The sequence below is a fragment of the Lagopus muta genome, chromosome 7 (assembly GCF_023343835.1).
Source record: "Lagopus muta isolate bLagMut1 chromosome 7, bLagMut1 primary, whole genome shotgun sequence".
NCBI lineage: Eukaryota > Metazoa > Chordata > Aves > Galliformes > Phasianidae > Lagopus > Lagopus muta.
In genome coordinates, this window is record NC_064439.1 from 44,917,425 (window position 1) to 44,933,588 (window position 16,164).

General features: G+C 38.1%; 1 protein-coding gene and 1 long non-coding RNA gene across 5 annotated transcripts in view; one reads left to right on the plus strand and one right to left on the minus strand.

Moving 5' to 3' along the window:
- The window catches only part of STAC (SH3 and cysteine rich domain), a 253,811-nt gene that overhangs the window by 183,619 nt on the left and 54,028 nt on the right, over positions 1 to 16,164 (plus strand). Inside the window, exon 1 of one of the 4 annotated variants that reach the window (XM_048950685.1) lies at positions 13,421 to 15,065. The exons of the other annotated variants lie outside the window; for them this stretch is intronic. Coding sequence (XP_048806642.1) covers positions 15,063 to 15,065 — 3 coding nt within the window. The 5' untranslated portion in view covers positions 13,421 to 15,062. Of the gene's footprint in view, positions 1 to 13,420; positions 15,066 to 16,164 lie in introns of those variants that run through there. 4 annotated transcript variants of the gene reach the window in all.
- The window catches only part of LOC125695774 (uncharacterized), a 43,754-nt gene continuing 42,661 nt past the window's right edge, over positions 15,072 to 16,164 (minus strand). The window contains exon 6 of the long non-coding RNA XR_007378058.1: positions 15,072 to 15,854. This is a non-coding gene — a long non-coding RNA (uncharacterized LOC125695774). The remainder of the gene's footprint in view (positions 15,855 to 16,164) is intronic.

Sequence of the window (16,164 nt, forward strand, 5' to 3'; positions counted from 1 at the left end):
AAACGTACATACACCTTTACCATAGGAAACCAGCTAGCCTGTAATAAAACCTAACATTTCCCACCACATTTTCCTATGGATTAGGAGCATATTTACTGTTGAGTCCACACAGACACTGAAAGCTGGAAGGCCATTCTCTTCTGCATGTCTTACCCATCATGAGCACTTTCATGCCTGAACTGCAACAAAGCTGCTCAGAATAAGGAAATTCAAACACTCTTTTAACTACACCATGTTGCCTGGTCTCTACAAGCAAGCCCATTTTACTTGTTCTAAGTAGTAGATGGTAAATAGATGGAAAACAGTAAATGTTCTGCTACTTTATCATGTAGTAGATACAGTACTGTATACTGTGAATGCGTCTTTTGGACTGAGTGCCCTCACATACTTTACAGATAGCACTTCCATTGTGACGCCTTGTTAATACAACTTCAGACAGATATCCAGAGGGTAGTAAACACTGTAACTGGGCCATCCTGTAGCACTACACGTACTGCTATTGTGCTAAATGCCCTAGAGCTGGAATGGTTAAGAATGCTGCAAAGCTAATAATGAACTTATTAAATTAATCTGTTGACTCTTGAAACCATTTACTTCACATCTAAGTATGACTTAAGTGGATACTTGAAGTATATTAGTATATTTCAATTCAAGGAGTGAGGAATTCATTGGCTAATGAATTCTAAGGAAGGATTTCTTCCTGTTGGTAGCAATTAAAGACACACTACACACTTGCACAACTACTAACTTAGCAACAGAGGCAGAAATGAGGTGGCAGCAATCAAATCACATTTCTGATGTCTCTTGTGTATAAAGGTACTTTGAATGTAGTAAAGAAAGCTAAAATTTGACAGAAGATGAGTCTAAAGAAAATGTTGTCACATTTGACAATATTTCTGTATGTTTTGGCATAATTGGCACATAACTCCTTTACCTTTATCGTTTTTATATTTAACTTGCACATCTATATGAAGAGAAAGGAGACCATGTGCTGATTTCTGAGTAGGTTTGAGTCAAGTCATTGCTATATTGTGAATAATGGCTGGGGATATTCATAGACAGTGGACTGTGTCTTAGAAAATGCCTTTCCTGTTTTTAAGTTTTAAGGGAGCTTGAGCATCTGTGATGTTAAGCTAGTACCTGCAGGATTGGTCAGCGCTGGTCTTTGGATTATTAGTGACTTATTTAAAGTATGTAAAACACATGTCAGATTCTTGCTAGAAGGAGTAGTAAGCCTTGACCCTTGTCATTGGAAGCAATCTCTCATGTAAAATTTACTTATTTATAGATAGTAGTCAATATCTATGAAGGCCAAATATTCTTTCACAGCTTTGCCCATTTCCATCTACTTTTTTTTTTAAAGTTCGGGCATAATTATGATGTACTGCAGTCATGTATCTTTGATGCAATAGCTTCACACCAACAATTTCATTAGCCTAACGAATTGCTTACACTCAGGTCAATTAGGTAAGTTGAACAGCTGAATATGGAGAAAAAAAAAAAAAGTAGAAACTAATCCTCAAAATGAATATGACATTTGGAATATGTATTTCGCAAAATAAGTGAGTTTCTCAGTCTGGCACTTCTGCACACATACTATTCGTTAGCCAGCATTCAAGGAAATTCATAAATGTCAGTTCAGGAGATGTAGCTCAATTGTTCAAGCTCTATGAATAACCTGATACGTAATACATAACATGGAAGTTGTTGAAAAGTAGTTGACCAAGAAGTTGATTCAGCCTTGAGGTTCAAGATTTAGATGTAATTTACTTACATCCCCAAATCAATGGAGAAGGTTGAATTTACTTTCTCCTGTTTTTCTAGTGTAATAGAACAATATTGCTTGCATAGGATTTCAAAACCAGATGTTAATATTAGAGAGTGAACAATGCAAACAGCTGGAAACTCTTTGGATTTTAAATAGGATTGTGTGGGATTTAAATCATGTAGGATTTGTGCTATGCACTTAAGCAGAGATCTTCCCCATCTAAAGAGTTAATTCTTTATGAGGCTCCATAGATGGTTACTCAACAATGAATATTTAAAGAGGCAGAGAGTATGGTGTGCAGTTAGTGTTTCACCCTCCACACTACTGCTAAATAGCCAGTATGTAAACTACTGCTGCAGTCTTCAAAGGAATACCAAAGAGCTTAAAAAAATCCTGTGGAAGGATTGTCCTTAATCTTACCCACATGCCTCTGCATAAAATGGTGAGTACATGCTGTGAAGTAAGACTAAGGGAAATAAATGTGCTGAAGTGTTTTTAAGGTGCTACTTTCTGTAGCAGATTAAGTAACTAGAGGATTTCCTTAACAGTAAGAAAGTAATAGTTTATCAATATTTTCTTGAGCAGAGTTCTTGTTTTTACATTTATTTTGACTTTCTTTCCTACTTTTCTCCTGACTAAAACATTGCTATTGTTTTTGCTTTGAGATATATGTCAGATCATTTCTTAGGTGCATTGAGATATCTGAGGCAAAACAGAAAAGTGATCACTTCATTCTCCTCTATCCACACTTTCTATCTTGCCAAAGTGAAGAAAATGTCTATTATCTTTCAGCAAGTAAAGATGACTTGAATCAAGTCTTCATGGTAAGAAATGGATTTACTAGAAGTGTGAATTTTCACTGAAACAAATAAAGTTGTTTTCAAAGCTGGAAGACAGTCCAAATCTAGCATCACAGCCTATTATCCTGAACTCTTTGCCTTAAAGTAATGCTCAGAATGTATTGCTACTCCTTCTGAAAGACTTCCAGCACCTGGATGCTCTAATGGCTAAGGGAAGCCCTCTCCTCTCTTCTTCCTTCTAATTCCAGTCTAACTTCATCTCTGGCTAGCTTGTGTGGCACTGTACTTTTGATAGTACTACTTTAGTTGAAACAGGTCTTTACCATTCTTAGTATGTGTTTCCATCATTTGGGAGTAGACTTTTATATTCTTTCCAAGCCTTTCATTTTCTAGACCAAACAAGTCAGGCTGATATAAAATGAACTCTGTTCTTCATCTCATCACATTCAGTAATGAAAATACAGAAAGCAAGATTGGCCTTAAAATGATGGTGTCGTTCTTTGAAGCACTCCACTAATGGTTTTCCTTCAAGATAGTACTTCCTTCAGCAGAAACTCTCATCTGTTGGACTCGCCTTCCTTCACATCTTACAATTTCTCCACTACTTCCATTCTTTAGTCTTGGCTAATAGATTCCTATTTGATAGAACATTGAAATAGACCACATCTTCCTTTGACCTACCAAATTTTCTTGGACTAGAAAATTTTTCATCTTGTCCAAGATAACTAGTCTAGGAGGATCTGGTTGTTTTGTTGTTGTTGTTGTTGCTGGCTGCACTGTTGAGATCAGATCAATAAATATTCATTTTCTGGGATCCCTCTTCCCCCCTCCTGAAATAGATTTTCTGTGTCATTTCCTGCTTGATAAAATTTGTTAAGAAAACTTGGTCCTAGACTTGCAAAGTAAAATTTTGTAATAGAGATTTTTCTCCTTTTCACCTCAGCAGGTATATTGAACTGCTTTTTTGATGTCATACCATCAATTTCTGCAAATACTTTCCTATTATTCCTGTTATTTTACCTCAGGATCATTGTTCTGGGAAGGATGTGAGATGAAGCATTTGATAAATTCTGAGTCTGCCTTTTATCTTGTCTTTGCTTTACCACAGTCTGTTTCTTCTTTTCCATTCCCTAGTCTGCATCAATCCTTTGACATTTCCTTAAATACCTTTTGCAAGGGCTCTCTCAGCTTTTCTTGGCAATTAATGTGCTTAAACCTTAGCAGCTCAACTTGAAAGCTCAAATTTCATTTGCATACCAGTTTTCTTTTTTACTCTTCTTTCTTACTCCACTCCTTACCATTTTTTTGTGGATTCCACTCTTTCCCGATTTCCTTTCTGAGGTGACTGTTTTCAAGTAGTTTGCCAGGAACATACATCAATGGGATCTTTTTATTCCTTTTTGTTTCATATTACAAGTAGCATTAACATATTTACTTTGAAGAAATTCTACACCTCTTGCACACCCGAGCACGTCCAAGTATCTAATGGTTTCTGTTCTGTCTCCTTTCTCTTTGAAGCATGTCTCTAACTTGATACCTTATTCTAACAAAGGCCAAGGCCATTCCACACCCCATGGCCATAGGAATTCATCAGCTCTCAGTACTTGCTGACAGCCTTCACTCATTAGCAGCAGCGTAGCAACCTGCTTACATAGCTATGCTGCTTTCTAGATCACTGCTAAGACCTCCATGCTGCTTTTGATTGAAGTATTAGTTCAGACAGACTCTGGCTTGGGTCTTTCTCTGTCACACTCCAGGGTGCCATGGTGGTATAAAATAAATCCCTAGGGATCTGAGAGTGCTGAAGACTTTGAATTTTTTTAAGAGAATGAAGCACATCAAACGCTATCCTCTTGAAGTCCCAAACTTTGCTTAAAGGTTTATTTTTTCCCTCACAGATTATTTAATTTAAATGAAAGTAGCACATAACCACTTGATCCCAAACTATTGCTTCTGATAGTCCTATGACAAGTATTTTTCTTGTTGCCTATCTGAGCCATTACTGTACGCTTATGATGGATAGAAGATTACATTAGTCTCATATTTGATATTTTTCCCCATATTTGTCAGACAGAGGACTAAATTTTCAGTAGTGAATGCACAAATTGATATCCTTGACTCTGTATTCAGTCCTGCACAATTTGCAGTTGCATAGGCGAATGACCAATCAATTAATAATTGTGAGGAAAGGGTGTTTCCTAGCTGCAGAACACTGCAAGTTCAATATGAATTTACAGACAAGAGGCCTTTAGGTGAGTTAACAGTGATTGCTTGAATGCTTTTCTTTTCTTGAGACACAATATGCTTCATTTCTGAGTGCCATTTAAAAGCTTTATTGAAATGCCACACATGCACTGCTTTATTAAGTTCGTTTTAGCAGTCTAGTGTTCTGAATAAGAGAGCAAAATGCGTCTGAAGTACGGTAACTGGTGATTAAGTTTGATTCAGAAAGGAGCAAAATACTACAAGCTGGTGTTCGCAAAGCTACTAAAATCATTATATATATATATATATATATATATATATATATATATATATATATATCTTCTTTCTCAGAGTAAGTCAAAGAATTACATAGCTCAGGTGAGAGAGCAAAGTCATCCTGACAGCTTTTTATAGCAAATATAGTTAAATATGGTCTTAGAGCTGCACTCACATCTCCGTTACCCCCAACATTTTATTTCATTTGAGTTTTGCAAATATTATTTATGCAAAATGGAGAGGAATGACCAGCTTTTATAGTCCAAGTCAGATTCCTGACCCGAGGCACAGAAATCCTTGAACATCATATGTATAGGTGTAATATTCCTTACTGATATGCCAGTTTTTCTCCTGCCAGTTTAAAAGCTCTGGTACTGACTCTGAAAACCAAAATATCTCAGGATTGAGCAGAGAGACTGAAAAAAGCCTGCCTATAACAGGGAGGTTGGAATTAGATAATCTTGAAGGTCCCTTCCAACCCAAATCATTCTGTGATTCTATGGTAACGTGACTTGTGATGATGTGCCAGACATGCCTGATAATGAATGTTTTGATTAAGTGTGTTTGTCAAGTGCTTTTTTTTTTTTTTTTTGGTCAAAGCCTTTGTTTTGGAGAAGTACTTACTGAATGTGTACACTTTATTGAGGAACCTTTCCCTCATTGCAGATGAAACAGTCAAAAGAGGAGAAAAATCATAGGTTAATTCATACAGACCCACCTGTAATCAGAGCCCAACTTTTGGCAGTTAGTAGTTCAGTCTCCCTGTGTTACAAACAGACACAGAAGCAGTTTTATCACAGGTGTAATTTAAAGCAAAAGCCTGTCTAATGTGTTCTGAATTAGCCTCTTTGAGAGGAAATCACTTTCTTTTTACAACAGTACACAGCTACTGCTGAGTTAAGAGCTTGAATTTAAGTAGGGTGAACACCTCTTTGAATCTGTCAGAGCAAGGTCTTGAACCTTACAGATAAAAACTGGCCAACTGTTTCCTTCCCTGGAAGTTTACTCTTCTGCTCACAGCCCTCTCACAGACATTTTGAAAGGCTGCAGTTGTTTTTTTATGTCAATGTGAAAAATAAAAAATCATTCAAAATCAGAACTTTTTTTGCTATGTGGAATTGCTGTTTTGCAGCCAGTCCTATAATGGAAAGTTATGCACCTATGACAAAAAGAGAAAAAAAATTGAGCCTATCCAGGCTTCAAGATATGAAGCACTGCTATTAAATTCTAGCTACAAGATCAATCATGTACTCGTTTCATGAAGTGTGGGCACAGAGCAGTCTTTGGCAGGTGCACAGCAGTTAGATCTACCTCCTGTAGTTATTCATAATGACAAATGAACTTCACTCTCATGGCCATCCAAAAGATCCAGTTGAACACTTTTTTTGCTGGCTTGTTCTCTCTGCCTTTCAGTACTTCTCTCTCTGCACCTTTTCTCACCCAAATGCTTTAATCCAGGACTAGGCTCTCTGACACAGTGCAAAGTTTGTCTTTAGGGACCAGATTTTGAGGTTTCCAAGGTTAGCCAAGTTTAAATGTGCCTGTTAAGAAAATGCATGGTGGTTCTTCAGTCAGGGAAGGGACCTTTTAGAATTAACGTGGATGCTGGCACTCATGCCATAAGTAGTCTTGGAAAAAAGCAAACCTTACTGTCTGCACTTTCCTTTTCATCTGTATCCAGGCTGGGCTTGTTTTATTCACAAATAAATTCTTCAGGTTGCATTTTAGTTCCCCTGTGTTGTCTGGCATTATACTGTCTGGGCTCTGCGTGTGGGTGCCTATTTATCTCTCAATGTAACATCATGCTCTCTTCATAATGTACATGAAGGAAACTATACATAAATTTAGAACTCAGACAATGAGGTAACAGGAAACATTCCTTTTGCAAGAAGAAATCAAACCCTCTTCATCTCCACTTGTCTGGGTCTCCTATCTAGGTAGGTAGTAATGTAACTCAGGAGATCTCTTTTAACTCTGTTGCCAATGGAGGGCTTTTGAGCTCCTGTGTCCATAGCATTGTAGGCTCCTGTATACAACCCTGGGCTCCTATTCTGCACTTTTTCTTTCAGCAGTTCCTACCTGGCATCTAAGAAAAATGTTTGGACAAATGAGTCTCTGTAGATACTCAAATCTAAAATTAATTCCAACAGTTGTAACAAACCTACTTGAAGCTTGCTAGAATGTACATGAATTAAAAGCATTTTACAAAGATTTTTTTTTTTTTTTTTTTTTTAATGAAAACCAAACCTAAAATTTCTGAGGAGAATTCAGCTGTGAATAGATGGTGGCCACAAGAAGGAGCCCCTCAGGTCAGATAAAAAGAACCAGATCCTTTTTAAACAAGGTGAGGAAACCAGCCTGGTTTTTTTTTTTTCTGACTCTGCAGGGAACACGTTGCAGTAAATACAATATTCCTGAAGTAGCAAGTGAGGTAACATCATTTGGCCTTTACTACCAGCTGCTCTGTTCCAGAAAAAGATCTCCTTTCCATGAGTTATCATTCCTCCAGCGCAGTCATACTCAAAGTCACTGCTGTGTATAAAAAAATCAGTTGATGAGAAAAAGCAGGTATAAATCTTAGAAGTTATCAGTGCACTTGCTCTTCAATTCAACAGTGGTTGCTTGCTCTTCAGGCTCTGATATCTGCTATAATACGCCACACTCCTCATGGATCAGTGCCACTCTGCTGATACAAGAATGGTAGCTACTCTGACAGCAGCCTAGCCAAAGTGATGCATTTCATGGAAGTAACCAGGATTCATGTTCAACGTGAACATGAAATGCTCAGTCCCCACTTGGCTTTCCTTTCCTCTTCTTCCCCACTGCTCTCTTGCCTGCCTGAATCCCTCACGCAACCCCACTGAAGTCACTCCCATTATTTCTGTCAGACAACAGTGTTTTACACATTTGAAATCCCTCACTTTCCTATCATAAATACAATTACTGTAAAAATCTGTTGGTATCGTATGTCAATACCAAGCTCTTTTCTCTCTCAACACCAACAATCTGAAGTTTAAATATGCTTCTTTTTTTTTTTTGGAGAGCCTAACTGTGTGACTGTGTTACAAGTCTTTTATTAATTTATTGTTTAATTCTTAGCTCGTTGTGCACAGGCTTTCAGTAGCAGCAGCTAAACTTTAAACTTAGATTCTGAGGGGCTTAAAGATCCCTTTTAATACTGAGTAAAAGCTGTAGTACCTCACAGTTACAGTCTTAAATTCTCCCTTTCTGTTTGTGATGTTCTGTGTATAACTATTTTGTTTTTTAGAAGCTAGATGTCTCAGTATAACAGTGCAGTCAGTCATTTTTTTGTCTTGAAACTTTGATAGAGATAATTTGAGAAGGAAAGTTGTGCAGCTGGCGAGGATAAAAATAAAATGTTTTTGTTTTGCAGGGTTGATCTTGAAACAATAGCTGGCTGAAGATGTTCAGCAGCTTGGAAGTTTAGGAAAAATACAAAAGAAACAGATTAGCCTGAGGTAAAAGGAGTAAAAGATGTACCATAAATCTCATGCATAACTTGCCTTAACACCTCCAAATATATACATTCACATTATAAACCTGATGCATTATTCAGTCCTGAAAGTATCTCCGTCAAGTGCCAAGTAACTGTAATTCCATATATACAACAACATCATCATCAAGATAAACTCTTCATGTGGATATTTGGTTTATTCTTTATGTATGACACTGAATGCAGTTTTTGCTGAACATCACTTACCTGGAATGAAGGTAAGACAAAGGACAGACTTACTTAGATGGAAACTTTCTGTACTACTAAAAGGAAAACTGAGTAATACAGGAGTAATTTTCCTTCAAATGATTTGGGAGTGTGGTTTGCAAATTAGAAAATGACTGGAGTAGATGTGTTGGAAGGTATAAATGCATGCCCCAAATTGTGTTATGAGAAGACCTGTAGTGAGAAAACTCTGCCAGATCAGAACTGGATCTGGAAATAAACAGATCTCTGCCATGGTCGATAGTAAAGTAATTAGATGTATAGCAAGGAAAATGTTACCAAGGTGGAAAAAGATTTTGATTTATGAATGACAGTATGTGCCTTGTATCTGGTAGCTGCTGTAGGGCTCTAAAGCTGGAAAAACAAGATGAAAGAAACTCACTGGGGCCCCAGGTAGAGCGCTGAGAAGGCATTAACTGTCTTTGCTCGACCTGTGCTGTTGATGCTCCTCCCAGATCCTGGGCTGCAGACCAAGTGGTGCCAAGGCTGTGTTAAATCTGCACACCAGGACAGCAGGGGTCCTGCTGGGCTTCAGAACAGACATTGCCAAAATAACCATGCCAGTAACCTGGTCTCCAGAGCAGCTGGGATGGGACAGTGTCAGGATTTGGGAGGAATAAAAAGAAGAGAGGAGGCAGAAAATTTGCTACCAGGTTGTAAAAATAAGCACTCGGAGGGGAAGGAGGTTGTGAAAACAGAAAAACTGAAAATGAGCCAACAAACACTGCTAATATTCTGTAAGGCATAATCTTCCCACTAAAGAGTTTGAAGTGGAAAGAAGGGAACAAGCTGTATAATTCAGACGTGAATCTGTTTGTGGATTGACAGGAAAGGAGGTGCAGAAACCTATGGGATCAAATAAGCCAGAATAGCTTTGTTTGTGTGTTGGGTAGTTGTTTTTTTTTTAAGCTAATAGGCCATATAGCAACCAAATCCTGGCATTATGGTTTTGTTCTTTCTGTGATCAGAAAATGAGAGAGCATTGTTTCAGACTTAAGGCACAGTAGTTAAGCAAGAAATCTAGGCAGAATAAAGTCACACTAGGTACAAATTTGAAACAAGCATCTGGGAAAAACAAAAGCAAGAGGCATAGGTGTTCCATGGGTCTGTCAGCATTTGGTTATGGACGAGAAGAGACTGACTGACGGGGTTTCAGACATAGGAAGGATGAATAAGGTCGTTCAGATAACAGGATGCCACATGTGTTCAGGTGGCTATTCATGCTACACACAGAAATCCTTTGCTTTTAATGCACAAAGTAAAACAGTAAAAACAAAAAGTTTCACTTCAAAAGAAGCAAAACAATAGTCCTGCCAAATCCCCAACCTTTACTTGGGAGCCATGCTCACTGAAGTCAGCTGGAGCTAGGAGTGAGCAAAGACCTTAGGATTTGGCCCAGTGACAACAACTCTGTTCTAGAGCTGAGCACTTATATGCTTTCATCATGAAGCAATTTTAACAGCCTAATTTTGGAACCCCAGAAGGAGGAGTGGAAACACTAAAATATTAACTATCACAACTCCCAGTAGATCTCATTCCTCCTTTCTGTGGACAATACAAATGTGATTATATGGTACGTGGGACCTGGTGCTGATGTTAATTGTCCCCCTCTGTTACTGTCAGCCGCCCTGCCAGATGTATTTCTATGTTTGTTTCAAGAGACATACTACCATTTAAAGTAGTGTCTGCTTTTGCTGAACAGCTAAACAGCTCTGCTTGGAAAAAAAAAAAGAAAAAAAAAAAGGAAAAAAAAAAAAGAACACATGAACAAAATGAATTGGTGAAAATTTATACCATAGGTAGACCAGCACTTCTTAGCAGAAGTTGTCTTTTTTAAGATGATCTGAGTGAGCTTTAATTTCACAAAAGAACAATAATGGAAAATAATGCTGCATGCTTCATAGGTGGACAGATACAAGGCACAATCGTAGATGATTAATCCTACATTCACAATCATATTCATCACAGATTATTCATGAGAAGAAAAAGAAGCAAAACTCGGGCCTTAATATTATTGCTGCAGACTCTCAGCAGGTGTGTGCAGTGTAGCTTCATTTACCTCAGCAGGGCTGCCTGGATATACATTACTCTGAAATCCAGACTTTTAATATCCAAAATTCATTGTGCCTCTTCCACTGCTGCAAAGGTTATTGTAAGAGTACTTCAGGAGTTACCAAAGGGAAATCACTGTTCCGTTTAGAAGGTGAAATGGAAAAGAGATATCCAAATGGAGCAGCAAAATGCAGGATTCGTGGATGAGACCTCAGAGACAACAGTCTAAATTCCTCTTATGTCAGAAGTTAGGAGATAACCACATGTGCACACCACTGTAATAGGGACAAAGTATGGAGATGACCAGATGCTTAGCAATCAGATGCCTGAGTTGAACCCAGGGTACCAACCAAGAAGTAGGAAACACATCCATTTTGAGACCGAAAGTTAGAAGAGGATTTTAGAGAAATGGAAGGACTGTTCCTCATCATCTCTTGCTTGTGTTGTAAGCTTGTCTGCTAGCACCAGGAGGAAAGACTGGAGATTAAATTGCCTGGCCATGAAGAGAGGAGCCATGGAGAAGTTTGTAGCCAGTCATTCCACCAGCCACTTCTCATAACCTGAATTACAGGAGATCTCCCACAGCTGATACCACCCATGTTGGAACAGCTGTTTGGTGGAAGGGAGAATATATTCCTGTGATTAAACACAGAATTTATAGTCTTGCCGCCTTCTCTGGAAAGAAGCATCTCCTCCTTGCTAGCTGAGGCAAGAGAAGGGAAAAGCAATTTCCAATCCCAACAAAAAGCAATCAACATGTTTTAGGAATGGATGAAGCATTGCTTAGTTTGATCTGTAACATGTTTTGATCTGTCCACGAGTTCACAAAGGAGGAAGAAGTGATGATCACTGGGCTAAACACAGTGAACTCAGCATATCTGACTTTGGGGCTCTAAATCTGATTTTCATGATTTGCATGAGAAGATTCTCTGAAAGATGTTCTTGTGAGTTGTGAGCTTGTAATACTTCAGATTTGAGAAAGATTCACTGGTTTTCCTCAGCTAGAAACAGGCCTCATACCTGTTCCTAGCTCAAACCATGACTGAGTGACACGAATACAATGATAAAACAACCACTCTTTCACAAGCATTTTTCTCAAACTCAACTTGTTGTGAAATTTGAAGCAATACTAATAGAGATGAAAACTCTTGGGAACAGAAGTGTAACATAAAGTCTTTTTTTTTTTTTTAGATTACTGATTCTAGTGTAGCTAGATTAAAGGAAAAAAATGTTGAGTACATCGAAATAGGGCTGCTTGAAAACTTAACAGAAAAAAAATTCTTTTAGATAGAACATTTGAGAGTTTTAGCTAGATAAATAAATGTATTTAATGTTGCTGTTCTCAGGGGGAGAAAAAATTGCTTAGCGTTTGATTAAAAAATTAATTTTCTGGTTTTCACATGCATACAAATATTGTTATATTTATTTTGCATATGTTGCCTCCTTTTTACAAGCTGTTTTAAAATGTTTAAAGAACAGTGAGTCTTTAGAAGCTAGTATGAAAATATATTTGGCAGGGAAGTTAATATAAGCTCAGGGTAAGTCACAGTTGCAGAATATCTCACATAGAGTTTACTTTTTTTGTGCCTTATGACTAAGTAGCCTGCTCAGAATATAATGAAGACAAAAAAGAATTTCCTTGAAATTTGACAGAAATTATTGTAGTTAATAAACTGTGTGTGTTTCCTCAAGTGTGCCACTCCCTGGAAGGCAGTACTTTGTCCTGTCACAGCTTATGCTGAATTTCAAGGCTATGTAAAGGAGTTTAGAGCAAAAGGCAAACCATTTCATATTGTCAGGCATTTTATTTCACATTTTTTCTAGTTCTGGTTCTTCGCAATGTTAGAAAATGTACCTCGAACTACAGGTTTTTGGACCAACAGCAGAAGGAATTGTTCAGATCTAGGTATTCAGGATGGTTTAAACCAAGCCAGAGAGTTGTACAGGAGGGACAAAACTGCTAAGCAAACACAGTTTGACTACACGTGCAGACTGTACCTCTTGATAATTTAGAGGTCTGCCAATTAGATATGCAAACACACAGCTGCCAAGGATGTAGTACATCAGTAGAGGGCTGAGAACGTGTGATTCACAGTGACATTTGTGGGAATGGTGACAACTGAGCATCTCTTCAGATTGCGTGCTCTGAAAAAAATCCCTGAGGCTCTTTCAGGAATTTTTGCTGTTAGGCTCTGATGTGCCAATCAGAGCATCTCATTGTAGTTAGGACTCGGCATGTCAAAGAAAAGCACAGTAAGAGACCTGCGTGGAAAGGTTTATAACCTAAACTGGTGTGAGGATCAGTGGGTGAGTATCAAAAACAGTGGAGTTCAGGGAGGGTAATGTAAGGATGATGGTCAGAGCAACAGGATGATGGTCAGAGCAACAGTAGCTAATCAGAGTACTTGGAGGTACCTGGGAAATCAATAATATTATTATTAGGTATTACAGAAAAGATTTTACCTTTGAGAAGTCCAGTACAGTATTTGAGAAGACAGATGATTTTTATTTATTTATTTATTTATTTATTTTTACAGCAATAGCAAATGTATTTGTTCTAATGGCTTTGCAAAAATCTCTCTGGGAAAAAAAAACACAGATATGTTACGTAGCAGATTGTGCAGTGATGAGCATTCTCTGTCTGTCTGTAGTGAATTAAGAGGATTAAAGGCTTCTAAGAAAGCTGTCTAGGGCAGCCGCAAATACATGATAGAGCTAGATTCTCAGACTGTATAAATTGGCAGCAATTGAAGTCAATCTAGCTAATTCAGTTTGTACTAGCAGTGTATTTGTACTATTTATTATTTAGAACGGAGAAAATAGAGAAGGAATCAGCTTTGCTTACAAACTTTATCGTGGATACTTTGCCAAAAAACGCACCAACCCCTTAAGTGTTTGAAATGTCCTTTTATCTTGTTAATTCCATGAGACATGGTATTTCTCTCATCAACAGATAACAAACACATTATTTATAAAACTGCATACTGGCTTCGGACATGTCATAACCTTATTTTGCTCATTGAAATGCCAAAGCATTGCGTTTTTAAATCGAAACTTAAGAAGAACACAACGATCCCACTCTCATCTGTGCTCAAAAATCACTTGCTTTTGTGTCCCTCAATTTTAAGAAGAAAACTGTGAGCCTCCATGCTCACAATAGCAGCATGTCTATTGGAGAAAGATCCTTATTTGCTCTAATCAATGCAGCGTGCTGAAGTCCAGCAATGCCTTCAGGCTAGCTGACACCCTGGTAACATGTAGTCCTTCAACAAATCCATTTAACATCTGAAGTATATTCAGGGGGTTGCTGGTACAAAATGAATGCTCTTTGGCCCAGAAAAATGGATTGCATTTGGTAGAATAGATTTCATTTGTCAACACTGTTGTTCTTTCCCTTTTTTGAAACACTTTTGGTTTGAGTCCCTTTTGGTAATGCACCTGACATGATCTCTAGTTAATCAGTGCAACAGTTCTGCATGTTGAAGTCCTTCATTTATAATAACACAGGAGTGAAATAATTTGGAAAGTTGTCTTAAGAAACTGAAAGAAGGAAGAAATAATTCCTTATAGAAGGTGGATGTTTATTTTACAGCAGTGAGCAAAAACCACTGACGGCACTTACAGTCTCCATTGCTAAACAAATGAGGTACATTTTATAAGAATTGCAGCAATCAAATTGTCCTAAGGGTTCATCCCAACACCATTAATGCCTCGTGTTACTTGTAATCCATCTAATGATGTTGCTAACGCTACTGTGAAGAAAGGGATAGAGAAGAGCAAGCAATCACCTTTTTTTTTGTTGTTTTTACTAGGACTGTAGCACAGCTGACATCTGAAAATCAGGGTTTTGTCATGTGGTCTGTCAGAAAGCACAGTGGATAAGCTTATTTCATTTGTTCTTTTCTTGTGGAAGATAAAGTTAAGTGTGGAAATTTATAAAAACAACCTTCTTGTTGGCCCTGTGCCATCCAGGAGCCTCTACTACTGCCAAGGATGGCTAGCAATGGCTGAGCAGGAAGCAAGATTAAGCATGTTGGGAAGTAAATAACTCCCATCAGGATTGCTCTGAATGCCAAAGCTAATGGTCCAAGCAAACACAATATAATCAAATTGCTTGTCCTTCCAGTTAACTACCATTCACCTTGAGATCACTAAGGAGAGAGCTTATGAAAGAGGAGTGAAGCACTCAGGTGGAAGGAGCGGGGCTTTCTCTGAGCTTTGAATGGTAAGAAGGTGTGATGGAGAAGTTCTTCTAGAGAATTGGAGAAGAAACTTACCCTAGCATTTTAATTTGGTTTGGGAGTACAATTTCAAAGCAAACCTCTCAGTTGTGGAACAACTCACAGCCTCATTGAGTGCAGAGTGCTTCTCTTGGGGATTTGCTTGTGCTCCACGTACACACTTACTGCACAGAAGGGCTAATGGGCTGCTCTCTATCAGAGTATTCTGTGATCTGAAATGTTTGCATGCTGTATGCATTTCAACACCCTCCATTTCACTCTGCTGATCCGCTCCTACTGAGCCACATTGTCTGCAGTTGTAGGCAGAGCCAGAGAGTCTTGGGAAAGAAGCTTCTAGACATCAGGGAGGTGATTAGGAGCCCCAAAAAATTATTCTTTGCAGAAGACAATTGGAAATTTATATCTTTTCAATTGCAAAGTTAGTTACATAAAGCAGTTCAAACCTCTGATATCTTCCCAGCTTCCCCTCAAAGTTCTTAAACCAAAATCGTAGACAAGAGTTGTGTGCTTTCCACGTAAAATAAATCCACAGCAAGGGCAGGTGCAACTCCCATTGAAATCAATATCACTGGCAACAACATCACACTAGGAATGAATTTCAGTAGCTGTTCTTTTTCTGCCTGCTGCTTTCAGCCTGCAGCTGAAGAGCTGTAGTAAAGGGAATTCAGAAGAAGAGGAGGTGTTGATAAGCTGTAGTTCATCAGGGCTTCCTGATTCCTTGAAGCACGAACATTCAATAACTCTGAAGAAGATGGAGATTGTGTTGGATAATGCTGAAAAAAAGGTTAATAAAGATCCAGGGTTTAGCTATTTCACTTATCTCTTCCTTGTCCACAAGTTTAATATATTGAGTTGTGTGACCGATAAAAGGCTTTTGACCAGAGACAAACTCTCTTCCCCATCTAATTCCAACCCACCAGAACATCTTGAATTTGATACCAAAGGTTCACATTTCTGAAGGATCGGTATTGTGAAACCTTGTGATCCTATCATAATTCTAGAAAAGTTCTTGTGCTTGTGGGAATTTTAATTTGATCTTATTTATTTATTTATTTATTTATTTATTTATGCAAAAGCTCATTT